Below are 18,980 nucleotides of genomic sequence, written 5' to 3' on the forward strand. Positions count from 1 at the left end.
TACGGATTTCAGTAAGACTTTCGACAGAGTTGACCATGACGTGCTACTACAGAAATTGGTATCTTTCAATTTTTCCAAACGAGCAATAGAGTACTTCGCTTCCTACTTGTGCAATCGAGAGCAAGCTGTCTCTTACAAGGGATATATTCATGGGTGGCGATTCGGGGGGGCAAAGGGGGGAAGTTTCCCCCCCACTTTTCTGAAATGACCTATTAATGTATATAGTTCCATTTTGAAATGTAATTTTTTTTATGTATTTAGAAAAAATGTTCCATAGTCTCTATATTTGCCGTTGCGTGAGTACGTATTGGTTGTCTTCCCGTGGAGTTAAGAAAGCTAGAGGAATTGCGTTTTAGTTGTCACGAATGTGGTCCAAGAATTAATCTATTGGAGTGCAACATTTCGAGCATACTTTCATTTCTTCTTACAAGGGCTCAATGTAAGTCCAATATGAGTTAATCAGCCGCTTTGAAACTAATTGAGATAACATTATGAAAAAAAGAAAAAAGCTTTCAGAAGTTATTCTTTAATTGCAGAAAATTGACAGTTCGTAAAATGCCTTTTCTTCTCTCTAATAGTAAGGAATATTTTGATTTGATTTAGAACATTTTGAGTTTAACATCCCGTTCAACAGCGAGGCTATAAGACACGTAGATCTACTGATTAACGTGGAATCCGATGGGCTCCCCCCGCGAATCGAACCCGTGTCTCCCACGCCAAAGGCGTGTATGCTAACAGCTTAGCCACAAACGAGCTGAGTAAGAAATATTAATTAAAAGGAGAGTAACAAAAACAGCTTCAACCTTTTTCATTGTTTTGCAGTGGTGTGTTTAGGGGTGTACGAGAACGAACATGTTTCGAAATTTCTTTAAATGTCGTAGCATACGCTTGTAGTATTTACTTTCATTTTCTAAGAGTAATACATTTAATAGCATGTGTGGAACTAAAAATTAAGTTGTTCATTAATCCCCAGTTTCAATATAACTTCTTCAAAACAAGCCTCATTATTTATTACTATGATTAATATTATCCTTTGTATTTATTTGTTTTGCAATTTGTTATTAAATAATGTGATCACACAATCTTCCAGACAATTTTAAGATGTTCATGAGCAAATAATCAAATCTTAAATCTTCGTTTAAGAATATAAAGAGCTAGTACCTACTTGCGTTGCTCTTATCAATTTACTTAATAAAATTTGAAATAAGATATACGGTATTTTAACTGAAAAAGATAGTACCCTATTAGTTATACAACCTTTCGTAAAACTAAACGTTAGAAGCAACCAGGGAAACTAACATTGATATACAAATATTCAGATCATGTCTTGCCCCCCCACTTTTAACCTCCAATCGCCGCCACTGGATATATTACCACGAAATTTACCACATTGTCAGGTGTTCCTCAAGGATCCCATTTATGTCCGCTATTATTTCTTCTTGTCATTAATTATATTTCAACCTATGTTAAAAACTATCACTTTCTGTTGTTTGCCGATGATCTCAAATTATATTCTAAAATAAGCACAATAGATGACTGCACACAACTCGAGCAGGATTTACAGGGTGTTGGGCAATGATGTGACAAAAACAAACTTTCATTGAACATCTCTAAATGTAAGTCTTTATCGTTCTCAAGGAAAGAAAATCCCATCAATCATCCGTATATAATTAATGGCATATCTCTGTGTAAACCAAATTCAGTTAAAGATTTAGGAGTAATTTTTGATTCAAAATTGACCTTCTCTCATCACACCAATGCAATCTCTAACGCTGCATTCAGAAACCTCGGTTTTATCTATAGAATGGGTAAAGAGTTTAGATACGAGTCAACATTCATTAAACTTTATAATTTGTACGTAAGGTCCCGATTAGAATATGCGTGCGTTATTTGGACACCGAATGTAAATAAATACTTACAAGCAATAGAAAACATACAATTTAAGTTTCTAAAAATGCTTGCGTACAAGAAAACAGCTTTCTATCCCAAACAGATTCCCTAAATGGACTTAGTAAGGAGTTTGAATTTCCTAACGTTGACGAATCGACGAAAGATGTTTGATTTACTATTTTTATACAAAGTATTAAATAATAAAATTGTCTGTCCAGTGCTACTCACGAAAATATATCTGAGCGTTCCAACAGGCAGAACAAGACCAGGGAATAATGGTATATTTTTCTGTGAAAGGGCACAAACAAATATTCTCAGTAAATCTCCGCTGTGGAGAATGTGTGACTCCTACAATGAATTAAGTCATAAAACTGATTTATTAGATATATTTAGTATGTCAGAATATGTATTTAGAAACAGGATTATTACCGAGTACCTGACACTCGAAGTGAATTGATTAATTGTACGGGTAAATGTATATATGTCTATGTATGCATTATACGACACTATAATTAGGCATTAAGCCTGTTGTGTTGTGTTCTAATTAAATAAATAAATAAATAATCCCTTTCTATAAATATCTACCTCTCCAGTAACTCGAACATATTTTTATAGATTTGTCTAAGGAATAGGTTGAACGGAACAAAAACTATATAAAGTATTAATTTGTTTCTGAAATTTTTCTCCTAAATATGTATATAGAACTGCAAAGAAAAAAAAGTTACTTTGTTTTCTCGTTTTAATTTTTGTTTATTTTTACAATAATATACAACGTACATTACACCATTTTCAAAGAAAATATCGAACATATGATCATTATTTTTGAGAATGGCACTGATTTCATTATATGCTAAATAAACATGAAAATATTATTATTATTAGCAAAGTTGTCACCTGAAATTATTAAGATCGTTTATTTAATCTTGATCTTTACACAATGTTATGCACATAGTTCACTACTAAAGATTGAAATTATTAATAACGCCTAAACTATTAAAAATAGAATAAACTGCTTTATTAGAAATATGTAATTTAGCAAATTTCACAATTTGCAGAGTTTTGTTACGTATAACAACATAAATAAATGCTAAACGATGTACTGTATATTGTTTTACAGCTTAACACAGAAGAAATATGCTATGTATTACATTACTATTGAATACCATACTTTCTGGAACTTTGTCGCAGAAACTGATTCCTGATACTCAACCAAAAATCTCCTTGGTTGGCATAAGGTTGTTAGGAGGATCATATATGACCTTTACACATATTTTAAATATCATAGGAGTTGGAAAAATAGCACAATTAAAATACAAGAGGGTAAGTTTGGATAACGTTAATAAATCTTAAACATACGGGTGCATGTTCTAAATTTTAAATTTTCTGCAGTTTGGGAGTTAAATGCATTTTAAGGATTCTGCATTTTAGTACTTGTGCTGTTTAGAACTTCCACAGTTTATGACTTTTATAGTTAAATTAATTTTAATGACTTCTGCCTCTTAGAACTAGCGCACCTACTTGATTATTAAGACTTTTGCACTTTATGACTTACACAGCCAATAACAAAAGTACCTCCCACTCCCTGCTATAACTGCGCTCCCTGCTATAACATTCGGGTCCACTTCTTTGTTACTATTTCAAATGCCTGTACAAATGGAATCCAACTTACATCTAAAATTTCAAACAGCAGACAACAATTGGTAAGCTTGTGGGACATTGAAACATACTCTTGTTGTGGAGATGAAGCAAGAAAAAATTTACTCATTGTCAGAATAATCTCTATTGTTTGGAGTGTGTTGCCCAATAAGTTATATCTATATCAATATTTATATATCTATATCTATCTATCAATCAATCTATCTATATACAGGAGTCACATTCTCGTCTCCCCTCAATGTGACTCTATTTAAACCTCAATAACTAAGCCCCTAATTAAGCTAGGGAGCTAATTTTGGTATCAATGTATTTCAGACGGGTGAAGCTTTCCGTTGATATGCATTTCACATATGTGGGGGTACCACGGCGGACGGAGAGAGTAACTACTTGTTTCTTTTTTCGTTTTTTGCATTAGGATTTTGGGGATTGTATTCCTTCTCACTTGGGGGTACATAAATAAAAATTGGTGTGTGAATCATTGAAGTAGGTAATATGTTGTATGTGTAATTGTTGCTTATATGGGGGAGGAGGAGGAGGGCAAAATTGACCAATTTTTTCAATCATAGTTTTTCACGTAAATTACATTTATTTTCAGAGCGGTTCCATATAAGACTTCTTCTACGAATATGGTGGGAATTTCACAAATGTTATTTCGTTGGAATTTTTGTTCCATAAGCTTTCCAACAATGTGTCAATCATGACTCTGTGGTAACACTAGCCAGCAAAATTTTACTTTTTTTCTGTAACTGGTATGAGAACAGCTAATCTTTATGTTTTCCGGTGTTCTGATAACGAAAATTTTAATGAAAATGCAAGATTAGCTCTCGTTTTGATGTTATGATAATTTTACGTTATTGCCTATATAAGCGTGTATTTAAGCTGTGTATTTACTTTGTTGTTATCCCTCGGAGGAAGGTCACTGAAGGCGCAACCGCTTTGCCTGGCGTTTGTAGTTTTCTGCTAGTGATTCCCTAATTAGTGTCCAACAATAATTATAATCGACCAACACTGATGCATTCCACTTTCCCTGGTACCTCATTTCCATGTCCGAAATTTGCTGGTGGAAGCGTTCCCCGTGCTCGTCGCTTAGAGCACCACAGTTGTCAGGAAAGAAGTCCAAGTGGGAATCTAAGAAATGTAACTTTAAGGACGTTACACCCCAGTCTATCGTAGCAGTGCAGAAGATTTGCCACAAGATCCTTATAGTTTTCTGTCCTCTTATTTCCTAAAAAGTTTGTTGATACTTGAACAAAGGCATCCCAAGCTAACGTTTCATCACCTGTCAGGATGGTGTTGAAATGCTCATTTTTGTACAGTTTACGTATTTGGGTACCCACAAAAATCCCATCTTTTATTTTTGCCTCACTAAGACGTAGAAGTTTCTCGCGCAAAAAGAGAAATGCTTCCCCAGTTTTGTCCATGGCCTTAACAAAGTTTTTCATTAGGCCCAGTTTTACATGAAGAGCAGGGAGAATTATGTTGTTGGATTCGATAAGTGCTTATTGCATAACGTTGTAAGGTCCTGGTTCAAATGATTGACGCTTAGGAAAATCTTTCTTTTTATAATGAAATGCTTTGGCGCGGCCTATCCCAGAGGCACAGGAAACAACAGTATTTGGCGTAGCCCTGTTGTAGCCCAAGTAATATGCTTATGATTTTCTGATTCCCGGAAATCTGCCATTTAAACTTGCCATAGTTCAATCGCAATAACAATTGTTTCATGTTATCATATGTTTCTTTCACGTAAGGTGCATACCCAATCGGAATCGATGGTAGCACGTTGCCATTATGCAGGAGGACAAATTTGGGACTTATTTTGGAGGAGTCGATGAACAACCTCCACTCATCACTTTTATAGTCAATGCCCATAGCTGCCATCGCAGGAATTACAATGATCACACGCACTAACTACACTTCAGTAACACGTTCTTCCAGCACAAGAACACAACACAGCTTGTAACAGACAGAAACTACGCTTAAATGAAACATACTTCACTCCCCCTTCCCTTCTCCTTTCCCTCCCCGTTGTTGCTGCGAGCCCGGGCTAAAAATAGCGACAAAATACACACAGCTATTGTTGCCTGCAGGAAGCTTAATCAAAATTATTGAGCATTCGAAGGTCAAAATTGGGAAGACATTTATTGTAATTTAAAAATATTTTTATAAAATTACATACGCATCATTTTTTTCGAAGACTTTTTGACATTGTTCCTGCAATACTATAATCCAGTCGCTATAGAAGTTCTATTGTGTCTCGTAAAAATTGTGACCTGTGGTATTTAACAGCTCCGTTTCAAAATTCAGAGAATTCCGCAGAGACTGAAACAAATACTGTAATAGTCTGAAGATGTCAGGTCCGAGGTATACGGTTGATGCATTAGGAATTAAAGAGTCAACTTCTCCCAACTTCGGACGGGTCGTTAAAGGTGTCTGCAGTCTGACGCTCTCACGGTAGTATACGACACCCTTTCTGTTGACCAGTTCCGCGCGTTTCTATTTAATTGCACCTAGCTAGTTGTCCACAGTACACGTTCAAGTGTACCGTTCTCCAGTGACAAGCTAGTAATGCACAATAACCTTCCAATCTCATTAAACACACAGCATAACGTTAAGTATGAGCTTTGCCACAGACTGCGGATATTCTCCTTACTTCATCTCGGATCTTCCTCTCACATTGTAGATTATCCGCTTCAGAAATGACTCGAGTTCGTTACATTAAAGTAGAGCAGTGGTTCTCAACCCAATTCCTATCATGACCCCTATTTTATCACATCCTCTTGCCAACGATCCCCTTATAATTTCTGGTTTGTAATAAGCTTATGTGGGATTTTTAATATACCTATATCGGAGATCTCACGATATACATCTATTTCTATAATACTAGAATCAATTTCTTGTATATAGTGAATACAGTAATTCCCTAAAAAGCGAATGGATTAAAACTAAATTTGGTCAGTTTATTCATATTACAAATATCGAATCAAATCCTCCATACTGTTTCAAAATGCAGGCAGTTTGAAAACTTTAAAACTTCAAAACTCCCGTAACTTTGGTTCATATGATAAGAAATAAAGTGATTTCTAATTTTGGTTAAAAAAATCTTGGACAGTTATTAAATAAGTTATTGAGTATTTTAAATGACTTGATAATGTGCGTCACTAAGATTGAACCGGACATTGCCGCACTAGTATAATCACACCATGCTCAGATATCTCATTAGCTTTCAAGTTTAATTGTATTTGAATACGCAGGTTTTGTTGCATTTGTATCTTTCCGGTATTTCAATATGCAGTTCTCATTAGTTTCATATCGTACGTCTTTCATTTAAATTTATTTTTGAACAATTCTGGACCTGTTGAAAATGTTTAGTAGACCTATTTTTGTTGCTCATAACAGTATTTAAAAAAAATAAAAGTATGCCTATCAGAACATAATTCAAAATAATATTTAAAGATATTTTCCTGTATTAGATTCTAATTATATTTTTCTTCTCTGCTTATCCTCGCGACCCAGGTTGATAAACCCTGTAGTAGAGAATCGTAGATAGATATTCGAACGAGTAAATTATTTTGATTCAAACCCAGGGTACTCAAATGTCCAGCTTCATTTCCGTAGCCAGCTTTCCCCAGATGATTTTTCATGTTTTGCTTCAGGTTCAAAAGTTCTACCATTCCAAACTTCGGGTTGCATTATATATTGGACACCCTGTATTAGATTCACTGAAACCGATTTACATGTATGAGATAAACTGTCAGTAAATATTGGAGATGCAGCAATGCATTATTGTAAACTTTTGTCTTTATTATTGCTAATAATTGCTGCATACACTCTACATGCATTTAAAACACCTAGTAAATAGTCCAGAACGTATCAAATATTTGAAAGCCCAATAGAGTACTTATCTTGTGTGAGTATTCGAATTAGAATCTCACACGGGAAGGTCTCACAAATTGTCACTTAAATTGATTGCCACATAGGACATCTGATAGAGCATCATGAGAAATGAAAATGAGCAAAATTTAAAGTGCTATGGACCAGAAGGATACGACCCTACGGGGCTTCAAAATTTGATTATCCAAAAAATATTATCATGGAATTATGTACGTTTAAAGTAAATATCTTGGAAACCGTTAAAGCAATCAAAACGAACGTTGTACAATATAATGAAACCAAAATGTCCTATCGAAAACCACAAACAGTGTTGCCATAGGTGAAGCAGTCTCGCCAACTCAGCATAAAAATATTTTGTTTGAAATAGCGTGATATACAAGTTTGCACAGATTTAAAATGCACTATTATCACTAAACATAACGGTGAAGTGTAGTGGTACAGTGCTGCACACAGTTGGAGCTACGTGTGCTGAAAATGTTCAATGGAGAAGTCTGATGTGTGGCGACAGTTGCATTAGAAAGGAATGCATTAGAAAAAAGGAGGGTTTTGCATTATACTTTTGTAGCCCCGGTGAATAAAGAGACAACTCGCGAAAACAAAATGATACATGCGAGGAAAGAAACACGTGTTTTCTAATTCTGTAAACTGGTTTTCCAGATTATCTTATCAATGTTTGGAAGAGTACTTTCTTGGTTTATGTCTTTCGTGTTAAGTGGCATATTCTTTTACTTCCTCTCCTACATACCATATGATAATGTTTGTACACTGTAATATTACCATATTCAAATTGGAAATTTTATTTTTAACTCATTTCGTTTTTAGTCCCGGATAGAATTCTAGATAACCGACATATTAGAGATCGCGGGTTCCAATTCCGCCTCAGACATGTTTTTGTTGTACTTTTCACCTTACATTTCATTGTTATCTTTCGTCTTTCATGGTGGTTTGGATCCCACTTTACACTATAGGTCCCGTCCTATATCTATAGCTTCGGAGCTGACACAGGACGTAAAAATTGCATCACTCAATTTCGTTTTTCAAGTGCATCAATATTATGTTACGCTGCTGATATTTTGCTATGTTATATTATCGGTGTTATGCATTTGAACTAAATTCATAATGTGAGACCCAGATTCCTTTATTACCATCTGTTGCCAGATATCAGACTCCTCCGTTATATATTTTCAGCACACATAGCTCCAACTGTGTGCAACACTCTACAACTACACTTCACAGATATGTTTAGTGATAATAGTGCATTTTAAATCAGTACACACTTGTATACTGAGTTGGCAAGACTGCTTCACGTATGGCAACACTGTTTGTGGTTTTCGATAGAGCGTTTTGTTTTCATTATATTGTGCAACGTTCGTTCCGATCGTTTTAACGGTTGGATATTCAAGTTTTGAAGCCCCATAGCTTCTATCCTTCTGGTCCATAGCACCTTAAATTTTGCTCATTTTCATTTCTCATGATGCTCTATCAGATATCCTATGTGGCAACCAGATTTCAGAGAAAATTTGTGGGACGTTTCCGTGTGAGAATTTAACTGAAAGCCTGCGATTTTATTAAAAAATCTCATAGAATATCTCTAGTACTTACTACGTTGCAAACGTCTGATTTGCAGCCATTTCAAGAAAATGTGCCTAATAAGTTCCCTTGTGAGACAAAAGGATTTCGATCTCCTACTCGGCCCACCAGTGTCCATCAACTAATGCCAGGAGATATCGATGTGATCGCTGCTCTCGGAGAAAGTGTTAGTGCTGGTACTGGACTCACTCTACGTATTTACTAGAGGTAATAAACAGCTACAGAGGGGTGGCATGGATCGGAGGTAAGTCAAACCTCATAGCTAATTTCTAGTAACGGTTTTATCCTATAGATTGTAACAGTGTTTCCTGACCTGTGATCCGCGGATCTTCGGGAGTTGGGAGGAGCGAAAAATTGAAACAGAGTCCATGAAACATTTCACTTTCATTAAACTTTATCTTATCATGTTGGTTACATCAAATAAATTTGTAATTTGCATCATTTACTTCTCAACCAATTCAGAAGAATAGAATAACAAAAGATAAAAGAAAAGGTAACAAAAATGACTAACTTAGGCTGAAAGATGCGTCACTCATCCTATGAGAAGAATGTTGAATTAACCATATTAGCCATTATTCGTATGATAATATATATTTTCGAATATCTCCATTTATGGCAGTATTACATTGTCGTGAATGATATATTTTACTGTTATAAAATTTTAATTTATCATTCCATTTTCATGATACGTAAGATATACTTTTAAAAATCATTTTTTGATTTCATGACGGAATATTAACAGACGCTACGAAGGGTTCACGGCATCAGAAAGTAAACAAAATCTGGCCTTGAATATTAGCAGCTAGAAGTAGTCGTTTAACTTTATCTTTCTAATGAAGTTGTTATTCTGTCCAATGGCAAAGATAATATGTAAAACCTTCTTAAACGTTTCATATGTATAATTTCTGTTATTAAACATATAAAATGGTAAGAAAATCTCTCACTTATTTCGCGGTCCCCGCTTTCCCTGCATGCAACGATTTCCATCTCTTGTATTGAATTCATGAAATGAATGATACGTTACTATTCTTCTGATGTGAGACAAAAAGCGTTCGTAATTATATCAAATTTCGAGTCTTCATGTTCAACGATTCTAAACAAATAAATGCTTTAGTAGTAATGTCTATTTCTTTTCCTTCTTCCGGGCTTCAATTTTCGTGAATGAGATATTCAAATTCTAGTAAAGTGTGTTGTATCCTAATTCCATGCCTGCAAGTCAAGCGATTGGAATGATATATACAGGCTGATTTACGAAATCCGCTAATTGGGCCTTAACTAGTGATGGGATTTTTACCGGTAAATATTTTTTGGGTATTTACCTTGGGTAAATACCCAGGTATTTACCCAAATTGGGTAAATATAAGGGTTTTTTCTTTTTCAATCATGTATGTGATACAGATCTTCTTGAGCAGTACATAAAAATAATGAAAAGGTAACATTAGATCCAGTAGAAGCTAACACAATTGTCAAAAGACATTAAATTTATTATTTTTATTAATAGAAATGAGTTATGTGGTCATTCCTGTTTTGATATTTCTCCAGGGAGCACAGTTTTAAGAACTGATCACTCTAATAAAGACTACATTTATTTTTCTACAAATAAAGAAACTAAGCAAGTACATGGAACGCAGATAAATGCTTTTCTTTTAATTTACATTCTGTAAGTGACTATGGGCGACAAGCCATTACAACTGACATGACTTGAAACATATTTTCTGTTATAACATACATGCTTTAATAACTACAAATTGAACAAGAGTAGGAGTATATACGAAGACTTTCACACTTCCCTACGCTTGCTCGCTAGGCATCACAATATAATAAAAAATAAGCTGTCTGAAGCCAGAACGAAATAACTGCATTTTCTTGTTTTGAGGAAAACTAGCATTCTTGTGAACAAAATAGATAAAATGCCATTGCCATTGGTTAATGGGTTTCACATGACGGTTACATCAGTTTCTTTAATTAGTTTATGATTGGGTGGCATCAGATCCATACGCGTAATTCAAATGATTCCATGCTTTAATTTAGAATTGGACAAAATTAAGTTAGTTTTCGTTGGTTTCAAACACCTCAATTGGCAGTATCAAGCTAATAAAAGTTCTGAATTACAGAACCTTCAGGACTTAGTAACGTTCTCGAAATATTCTATACACATAAGGGCAAAACATTATCTCGTTATGAGATGGCATTTCTACCAAGATTACTCATACATGAAATGAAGATTACCAAGATACATGAAATGAATATATGGAATCATCGCTGGTAATGTCTCCATTTATCTCACACATCTAAGAAGTGTCACTGTCTTCTTCATTGGTTCTTCTTTTTCTTGGTACCATGGTGCATTCCAAATGTGATGAAGTTGTATCTTCCGATAACTTATTTTCTAAGTCTTCCTGCTGCTTTGACTCAACAGTCTTCTCAGTCTCTTTACGCTGTGTTGATACTTTTGGCTTCTGTTCCCGGTGATGCAACTTCCAGTTATAAGCTATATACGTAATTTTTCTGGCTCTGAAAGCAGTCAGTCTATTCCTTGACTTAGTGTGAATTTTTGAGAAATTACTGAAGGATCTTTTTGTGGCGGCTGATAATATCGATGCTGTTAATATCTGCTGTGCGACTTCAGATAATGGGTACTTCCACACAAACCTTACCACCAAACTACTGGGTTCATTTCACCAGAACTTGTCTAAATGAACTTCTTGCCCCACAAACTTTTCTTTGCCTTGTAATGTGCGAAATCCTTCATAACATCTACTTTCATGTTCTCTGCAACCTTGTATATGAACTCCAATCCATCGAGATCTTGTTCTGGAGTCAAGTCAAACCCCTGTGATGATGGATGGCTCTGGTATAGTGAATCGGCTGAAATGCTGTAACTTTTCTGCTTTCGAAATTATTAAAAATATTTGTTTCTCCTGATTTGGACAATGGGAATTCGGGTACAGCCTTTCTTAGTTGTTCTTCGATTTCTTTGACAGCAGGAACAACTCGGTGTATGTTACATTCATCAGATTCTAATATATTTATCCAGGAGACTTTTGGCTTAAGAACATATATTAGCTTTTCAACTGTCACCCAGAAAAAACTAATCTTCAAGCAACCTTGCTTTGTAGTCTTCGAAAAATGCTGTATATCTTGCAGTGGTTTCATGAACAGCTAGATTATGTAAAGTGATTTTCTAGCTTTCAGACTTTCAAGAGATCGTAAATAGCTTCCTCAGCGGGTTTCACATGGAAGAGTAAGAATAGTGTGAATGTTCTTCTCATTGTTAATTGCATGAAAAGGCATTCAATACCTGAGTATTTTAACCATTTTAATAACGTCTACATTTGCCATAAGTGAGGAAATTGAAGAAAACTTCAAAATATCACTGCAGACAAGGTTCAACGTGTGTGTTTTACGTGACATTGGTTGCAAATGGAGATACTTTTCTTGGACAAGAGAAAAACCTTTCTGCATATTTGCTGCATCATCACAAATGAGAACAAAGACTTGCTGGGGTCGTATTTTTCAATGACATCAAATACTTATCTCTAATGCATTTAGCAGTGTGACGGTTACCTTCCGTGTTGATAAAATGAACAAATATTGGATGGGGGTTTGTAATATTAAAGTTGATTATTCCCTCATTACGAACATTACTCCAACCGTCAGATTGAAGATTTAGATACTTCCAATCTTGTTGTGTTTGCATTTCATTAAACTTGGCATCAAGTTGTCCTTAACATTTTAACTTATTTGACCATGTTTTCATTATTTTGCAAAATATAAGCTATTTGAAAATACTTGTAAATTGTTTTACCAACCCCTTTTCAACCTCGTTTTTTGACTCTTTTACAAGGTCATACGGCAAGTCCTTGAATTATAAGAAATAAAATTACGTGTGCATTAATAGAAAACACTTGCGCTGGGCTAGGGTAAATGCAATGTCATATATAAGAAATTAATTGTTGAATTTATTACATAAGTAGTTAACTATCCTTTGCCATTTGCAATTTTTACTTGAACTTTGAGACAACTTATAGACACTGCAAGCCAGCAAACTACTCCATTATCGCTTACCTCAAAACGTAACTTGATATGCGATGTGTGTGTGAACTCATTAACTCATTAACTTTCATGTGTTACGGTATGCATATATAGGTTACTTAGGTTTTCATAAACTGTCATTGTATCCATAAAAGTGATAATGCTACTAGATGAACTTTTTACATTGATAGAGGAATCTTCATATATGAACCTGCATCAAAGTTTTATAAAACACCCTCGTCACTAAAGAGTCATCAATGCTTTTATTGTTACTACAACTTCACGTAGGTTATACACTTTCATTCACTTGTTCTGTTCCAGTATTTTGCCAACAATAAGACAAACTTCTCCCTTGTAAACCTTTTAAAATTGTTTTCTCTAGACTTTCAGGATACTTAAAATATTTATACACATTATCAGACATTTCATTTACATATGCATTCTTATAGTTTCTATCACATTACTTGCAGTTTACTGATTTAACACTTCGTACATTATATACGCTCCAAACATTACTTTTCTTTCTACCCATTTTAAGTTTTTTTCTCTCCCTGAATAAAAGAAAACTTAGGAAATTCAACTAAGGTAATAGGCTCGTCTACTCTCAAGTCTCAACTCAGTACCAGTACTGAACTTAATTAGGAAAGGAATGGTTCGAAGCAATTTTAACAGATATTTATTTATTTATTTATTTTGACTCATTTTACATGTCGAGGTTAAGGCTATATGTAGCCTTATCTACCACCTAAACATGACACAAAATTGAAAAATCAAAGGATATAGCTAACAATAGCAAAAGAAAGAAAAAAAGTTAGAAAGTAAAAAAAAACACAAGAAACAGACTGTCACTTGAACGCACACACACACACACACAAACACACACACAAATATAATATACTGCTACACGAAAGTACATACATGTTATAATATGTAATAAGTATTGGGTTTCATATCTTTATGACAAGCTTCTCTATTGGCTCTTCTGTCTCTGTGTCCATTCAACCCTGCTTCGATAACAATAAATTATAAACTGCTCTTTTAAAAGATGGTAAAGATTTTGACTCACGTACCGAGGTTGGCAAAGTATTCTAATCACGACACGTCGAAATTATAAATGATTTGGAGGAATAAGTTGATCTATGAATAGGAATTGCAAGTTGGCTATTAAAACGTGATCTTGTGTCCCTCTCATGGAAATCGCTTAAAAAATTAAGATGTTTTAGAAGATAGGAAGGTTCTGTAAAAGTAAGTGTTTTATACAGCAGTACCAACGAGTGCAATTTTCGCCGTTGCTGCATCTTCAGCCATTGCAGCTTTTCAAAGAATGGCGTAACATGATTTGAGAATTTTAAGTTAAAAATAAAACGTATACAAGCATTTTGTACTCGCTGCAAACGCTTTTGTAAATGTATATCAGCGTCAGTTAAGGCGGTGTCACAGTACTCCAAATGTGGTACCACTAAGGTTTGAACAAGAGTTTTTTTCAACTGTGTTGGTAAAAAGTTTTTTAATTTGCTGAGAGAATGAAGAATTCCAAAAGCCTTCTTGCATGATGCGTTAATTTGATCGGACCAAGTTAAATATTTGTTAAGTATGACGCCAAGATTTTTCACAGAGGAAGAGAAGGGAATATTTACGCCTTCCAAAGTTATATTGGGAACAAGTGAAGCATCTATTAACGTCATTGCACGTTTGGAAGTAATTAAAATTGACTTTGATTTCACTGGATTTATAATCAAACAATTATTTGCTGACCATTTAGCCAAATTACTCAAGTCTTCGTTCATCTTTGTTATACAAGTATCTATTTGCTTTGGTGAAGAAGATAGATACAATTGAACATCGTCCGCATACATGTGATACTTACAGTGTTTTAGAGATTGTGCTAAGTCATTAATATAAAGGCAGAAAAGAAGAGGCCCTAAAACACTACCTTGAGGAACCCCACAAGGAAGGTCACGCTGACCAGAAACTAAGTTGGCAACCACCACATACTGTTTTCGGTCGCATAAGTAATTTTGGACCCACTTAGCAGCTGAAGTAGAGAAACGAAATTTTTGTACAAGTTTCTGTAGCAAAATGTCATGGTTTACTGACTGGAATGCTTTGCTATAATCCAGTAAGGTAAGTACGGTTATCTCTCTCTTGTCCAAAGCAGAACGTATATCATCAGTAATACTAGTAAGGGCTGTAGAAGTGCTGCAATGTTTACGAAACCCGGATTGAAAAGTGTCTAAAAGGTTATAAGTTCGAAGGTGCTCACATATTTGATCACTTACAATATATTCAAGAGCTTTAGATAGGGCAGGTAATATTGAAATAGGCCTTAAGTCTTCTGCAGATCGGACATCCTTAGTCTTAGGGAGAGGCAGGACTCGTGCTGTCTTCCACAAGACTGGGAATGTTCCGGTAGTAAGGGAAAGATTAAATAAATTGGTAATTGGGGAGAGGACGAAGGGTAATATTTTCTTGATCAATGTTATGCTTATTTCATCAGCACCTATAGCAGTGGATTTTATAATCTTAATCGCTTTCATTACATTATGTGGGGTGACACAGGTGAAAGAGAAAACATTTTCTTCAAAATTAGGGATTTGTCCTGTATTATCAGATCTTGCATTTATCTGTGAGCTAGAACTATCAATTCTACAGAAATAATTGTTAAGATAATCAGCAGAGAAAGGAGCAGCTACATCCGGCTGGACTCTTTTGCTGCTACGAATGCCAAGTAGCTTCAAATTTCTCCAAAGATGGGAGGGATTCTTGTTCTCAAACAGGGTGTAGGAAAATTTTAATTTCGCATTACGCACGACTTGATTACATCTATTTCTAAGGATCCTATATTCCTCAAATTTGTCATTTAAGTTGGGTAGATTCAATTTACGTGCTTTCTTAAATTTACTATACGCTCTGTCGCGACAAGCCATTAAACTTCGAATTTCATCTGTAATCCAGGGCGAAGGAGAACGAGAAACGCGTTTTTCTCTCAAGGGGGCATGAATGTTCAGAAGATAAAATATTAACTCATTGAAATAAGATAGTTGGTCATCCACAGAAGGAAAAGAACTTATTAGATGCCAAGGTAATAACGCAGCATCACGCAAGAGTGCTTCATTGTTAATGTTGGCTAAATCTCTGTATAAAACAATTTTAGGCTTGAATTTGGGAGTCTTAATAGAATAGCAAACAAAGATAAGATCATGACGCGAAATGCCAGGTACTGAAAATTGACCGAAATGAAGAACTCTATCAATGTCGGAAGTTAAGATTAAGTCAAGAAGTGAATCTGAGGTGGTAGTATGAAACGTAGCTTCGAGCGGACAGATGGAAAAATTTAAGGATGTAGTAATCTCGCGGAATGTTTCTACTTCACGTTTAGTGGACAATAAATCAAAGTTCATGTCCCCAAGTATGAGACTATGCATATAAAGTGGTGAGATACGAGAAATATCTTCTTCGAAATTCTTAAATGATGCCCCTGGTGGGCGGTACACACAAGCCAAAAGCAATTTTTGGTTCTCAATAGATATCTCAACTATGATGTACTCAGATTCGAAGCTATAATGACCACCTGATTGACAAAGAATTTTTGCGTCAATGTCATTTCGCAGAAAGATTGCAACCCCACCACCACCTTTGTTAATGCGATCGTTTCGGATAATTTTGAAGTTATTTAACAATACCAGATCATTAGAAAGAGTTGGCTTTAACCAAGTCTCGGAAACTAATATTGCATGCAAGTTCTCAACGGAATGAAAAATAACTTCGAACTCAGTATAATGTCTGACAAGGCTCTGCGCATTAATGTGCACAGCATTGAACGTTGGTAGCTTCGGTTTATTAAGTTCTGTTTGCAATAAATACTGAGGGCCTTCGTGAGACACCTGGAGATCGGGTAGCTGTGAAGGTTCATTGTCTTCGAAAACAGAGGGACATATTTTATTTAGGTTGGTTAAAACGAATGAAGAGGGGCTATGTTTGTTGCTTATATTGTCAGTCATTGTACTCATGTAATATTGAATATTTCAATGGCAGGTATTGCGAAAAAACAGAAAGACTAGAGAAAACGAAAAGACTATAGAATGGAGATTTACTGTTTCCTTTTTGGTTGTTAAAAAAAATAAAAATAAATAAAAAAAAATTCATTGCCTTATAACATGCGGATTGTGCCTCAAACGAGGTTCTTGCTTGCTCTTCCCGAAACGGAGTGGCTATTGGTAACTTGGGGGCTGAGAGAGAGAAGAAAATAAAAAACATAGCACTGATCTTGAGGAGGAGGCGAGCCGAAACTGGAAACAACAGGGGTGAAAGAACGCAGAGACAGGGAGGTCTTCCTGTGCTGATGATGGGAGGGGACACTTTTGTATCCATTCCCACATTAGAATCACTAGAAGCTACACTCGTATTGAGCTTGACAAATGCATGTAAACGCATCATTGATAAACACATCCAACACAAAATATTGCCGACAAATAAAAACAGCAACACAACCACACACTTTTCAGAAAAAAGCGAGCACACCATACTTGTTGAAAATATTGTCAGATAAATATAAAGCTCATAAATCACATAGCTACTGCAGTTATCGCTTCTGTGTATTGTAGAATTTAAACATTGACAAGTATGCACACATAAATAGATATAGGACGTTGAAACACACGCACACGCACACAAACAATTCAGATGCACACAATATTCATACTTGGATATACATTTAACAAAAGGGGATATATGTATTAATAAAATAGTAAAAGAAAAACAAATCTCTAACATATCACACACAGTACAATATGTACACGTTCCGTGCTGCGATATTATGCCACTAACTGTTGGAGATATTCGCTATTTCTGTGTCCTCACAAGCTGTTAAGTTCGGCCTTGGTAGAGACGAAATGTCTAGTTCCGTTTTTAAGGACAACTATCTTTCCGTCTTGAGTATACACCTGCTTGTAACGGGAACCGGTCAAAACCCCCACAGCCAAAACACCCACACTCAAGAAATGTCAAAACGTCCACACAAACGGTCATAACCCCCACACAAATGGACAAATCTCCCAAACACACGAACGGTCATAACCCCCACAGCCAAAACCCCCACACCCAAGAAATGTCAAAACGCCCACACAATCGGTCATAACCCCCACACAAATGGACAAATCTCCCAAATACACGAACGGTCATAACCCCCACAGCCAAAACCCCCACACTGGTAATCGGTCATAACCTCCAACGGTCATAACTCCCACACAAATGGACAAAACAGCCACACATAGCAACGGTCACAATCCCCATATAAATGGACAAAACCCCCACACAAATGGACAAAACTCCCACACAATCGGTCAAATCTCCCACACTCTGAAATGATCCTGGTTGTATGTCTTGCCCTTGTACTTTTTAATAACATTTTTTATTCCACTTAAACCGATGTTGCAACTATTTTTCTTGCACTGTTTTGTAATGACAGAAACACTAAAGTGGGCGTCGTAAAGAGCCGCAACAAAGACGTGCAATCACGATATTTTCAGAGTGTGGGGGATTTGTCCGATTGTGTGGGGGTTTTGTCCATTTGTGTGGGGGTTTTGTCCATTTATGTGGAGATTGTGACCGTTGCTATGTGTGGGAGTTTTGTCCATTTGTGTGGGAGTTATGACCGATCGTGTGGGCGTTTTGACATTTCTTGAGTGTGGGGGTTTTGGCTGTGGGGGTTTTGACCGTTCGTGCGTTTGGGGGATTTGTCCATTTGTTTGGGAGTTATGACCGATTGTGTGGGTGTTTTGACATTTCTTGAGTGTGGGGGTTTTGGCTGTGGGGGTTTTGACCGTTCGTGCGTTTGGGGGATTTGTCCATTTGTGTGGGGGTTATGACCGATTGTGTGGGCGTTTTGACATTTCTTGAGTGTGGGGGTTTTGGCTGTG

The 18,980-nt window shown here is 35.8% G+C and overlaps 1 protein-coding gene across 1 annotated transcript in view; it reads left to right on the plus strand.

Moving 5' to 3' along the window:
* Positions 1-3,144: 3,144 nt before the first annotated feature.
* Positions 3,145-18,980, plus strand: part of LOC145678858 (phospholipase B1, membrane-associated-like) — a 52,139-nt gene continuing 36,303 nt past the window's right edge. The window contains 3 exon segments of the mRNA XM_081749427.1: positions 3,145-3,210; positions 9,065-9,212; positions 9,215-9,271. Coding sequence (XP_081605553.1) covers positions 3,145-3,210; positions 9,065-9,212; positions 9,215-9,271 — 271 coding nt within the window.

The sequence above is a fragment of the Thermobia domestica genome, chromosome 1 (assembly GCF_964235325.1).
Source record: "Thermobia domestica chromosome 1, izTheDome1.hap1.1, whole genome shotgun sequence".
Taxonomy (NCBI): Eukaryota; Metazoa; Arthropoda; class Insecta; order Zygentoma; family Lepismatidae; genus Thermobia; species Thermobia domestica.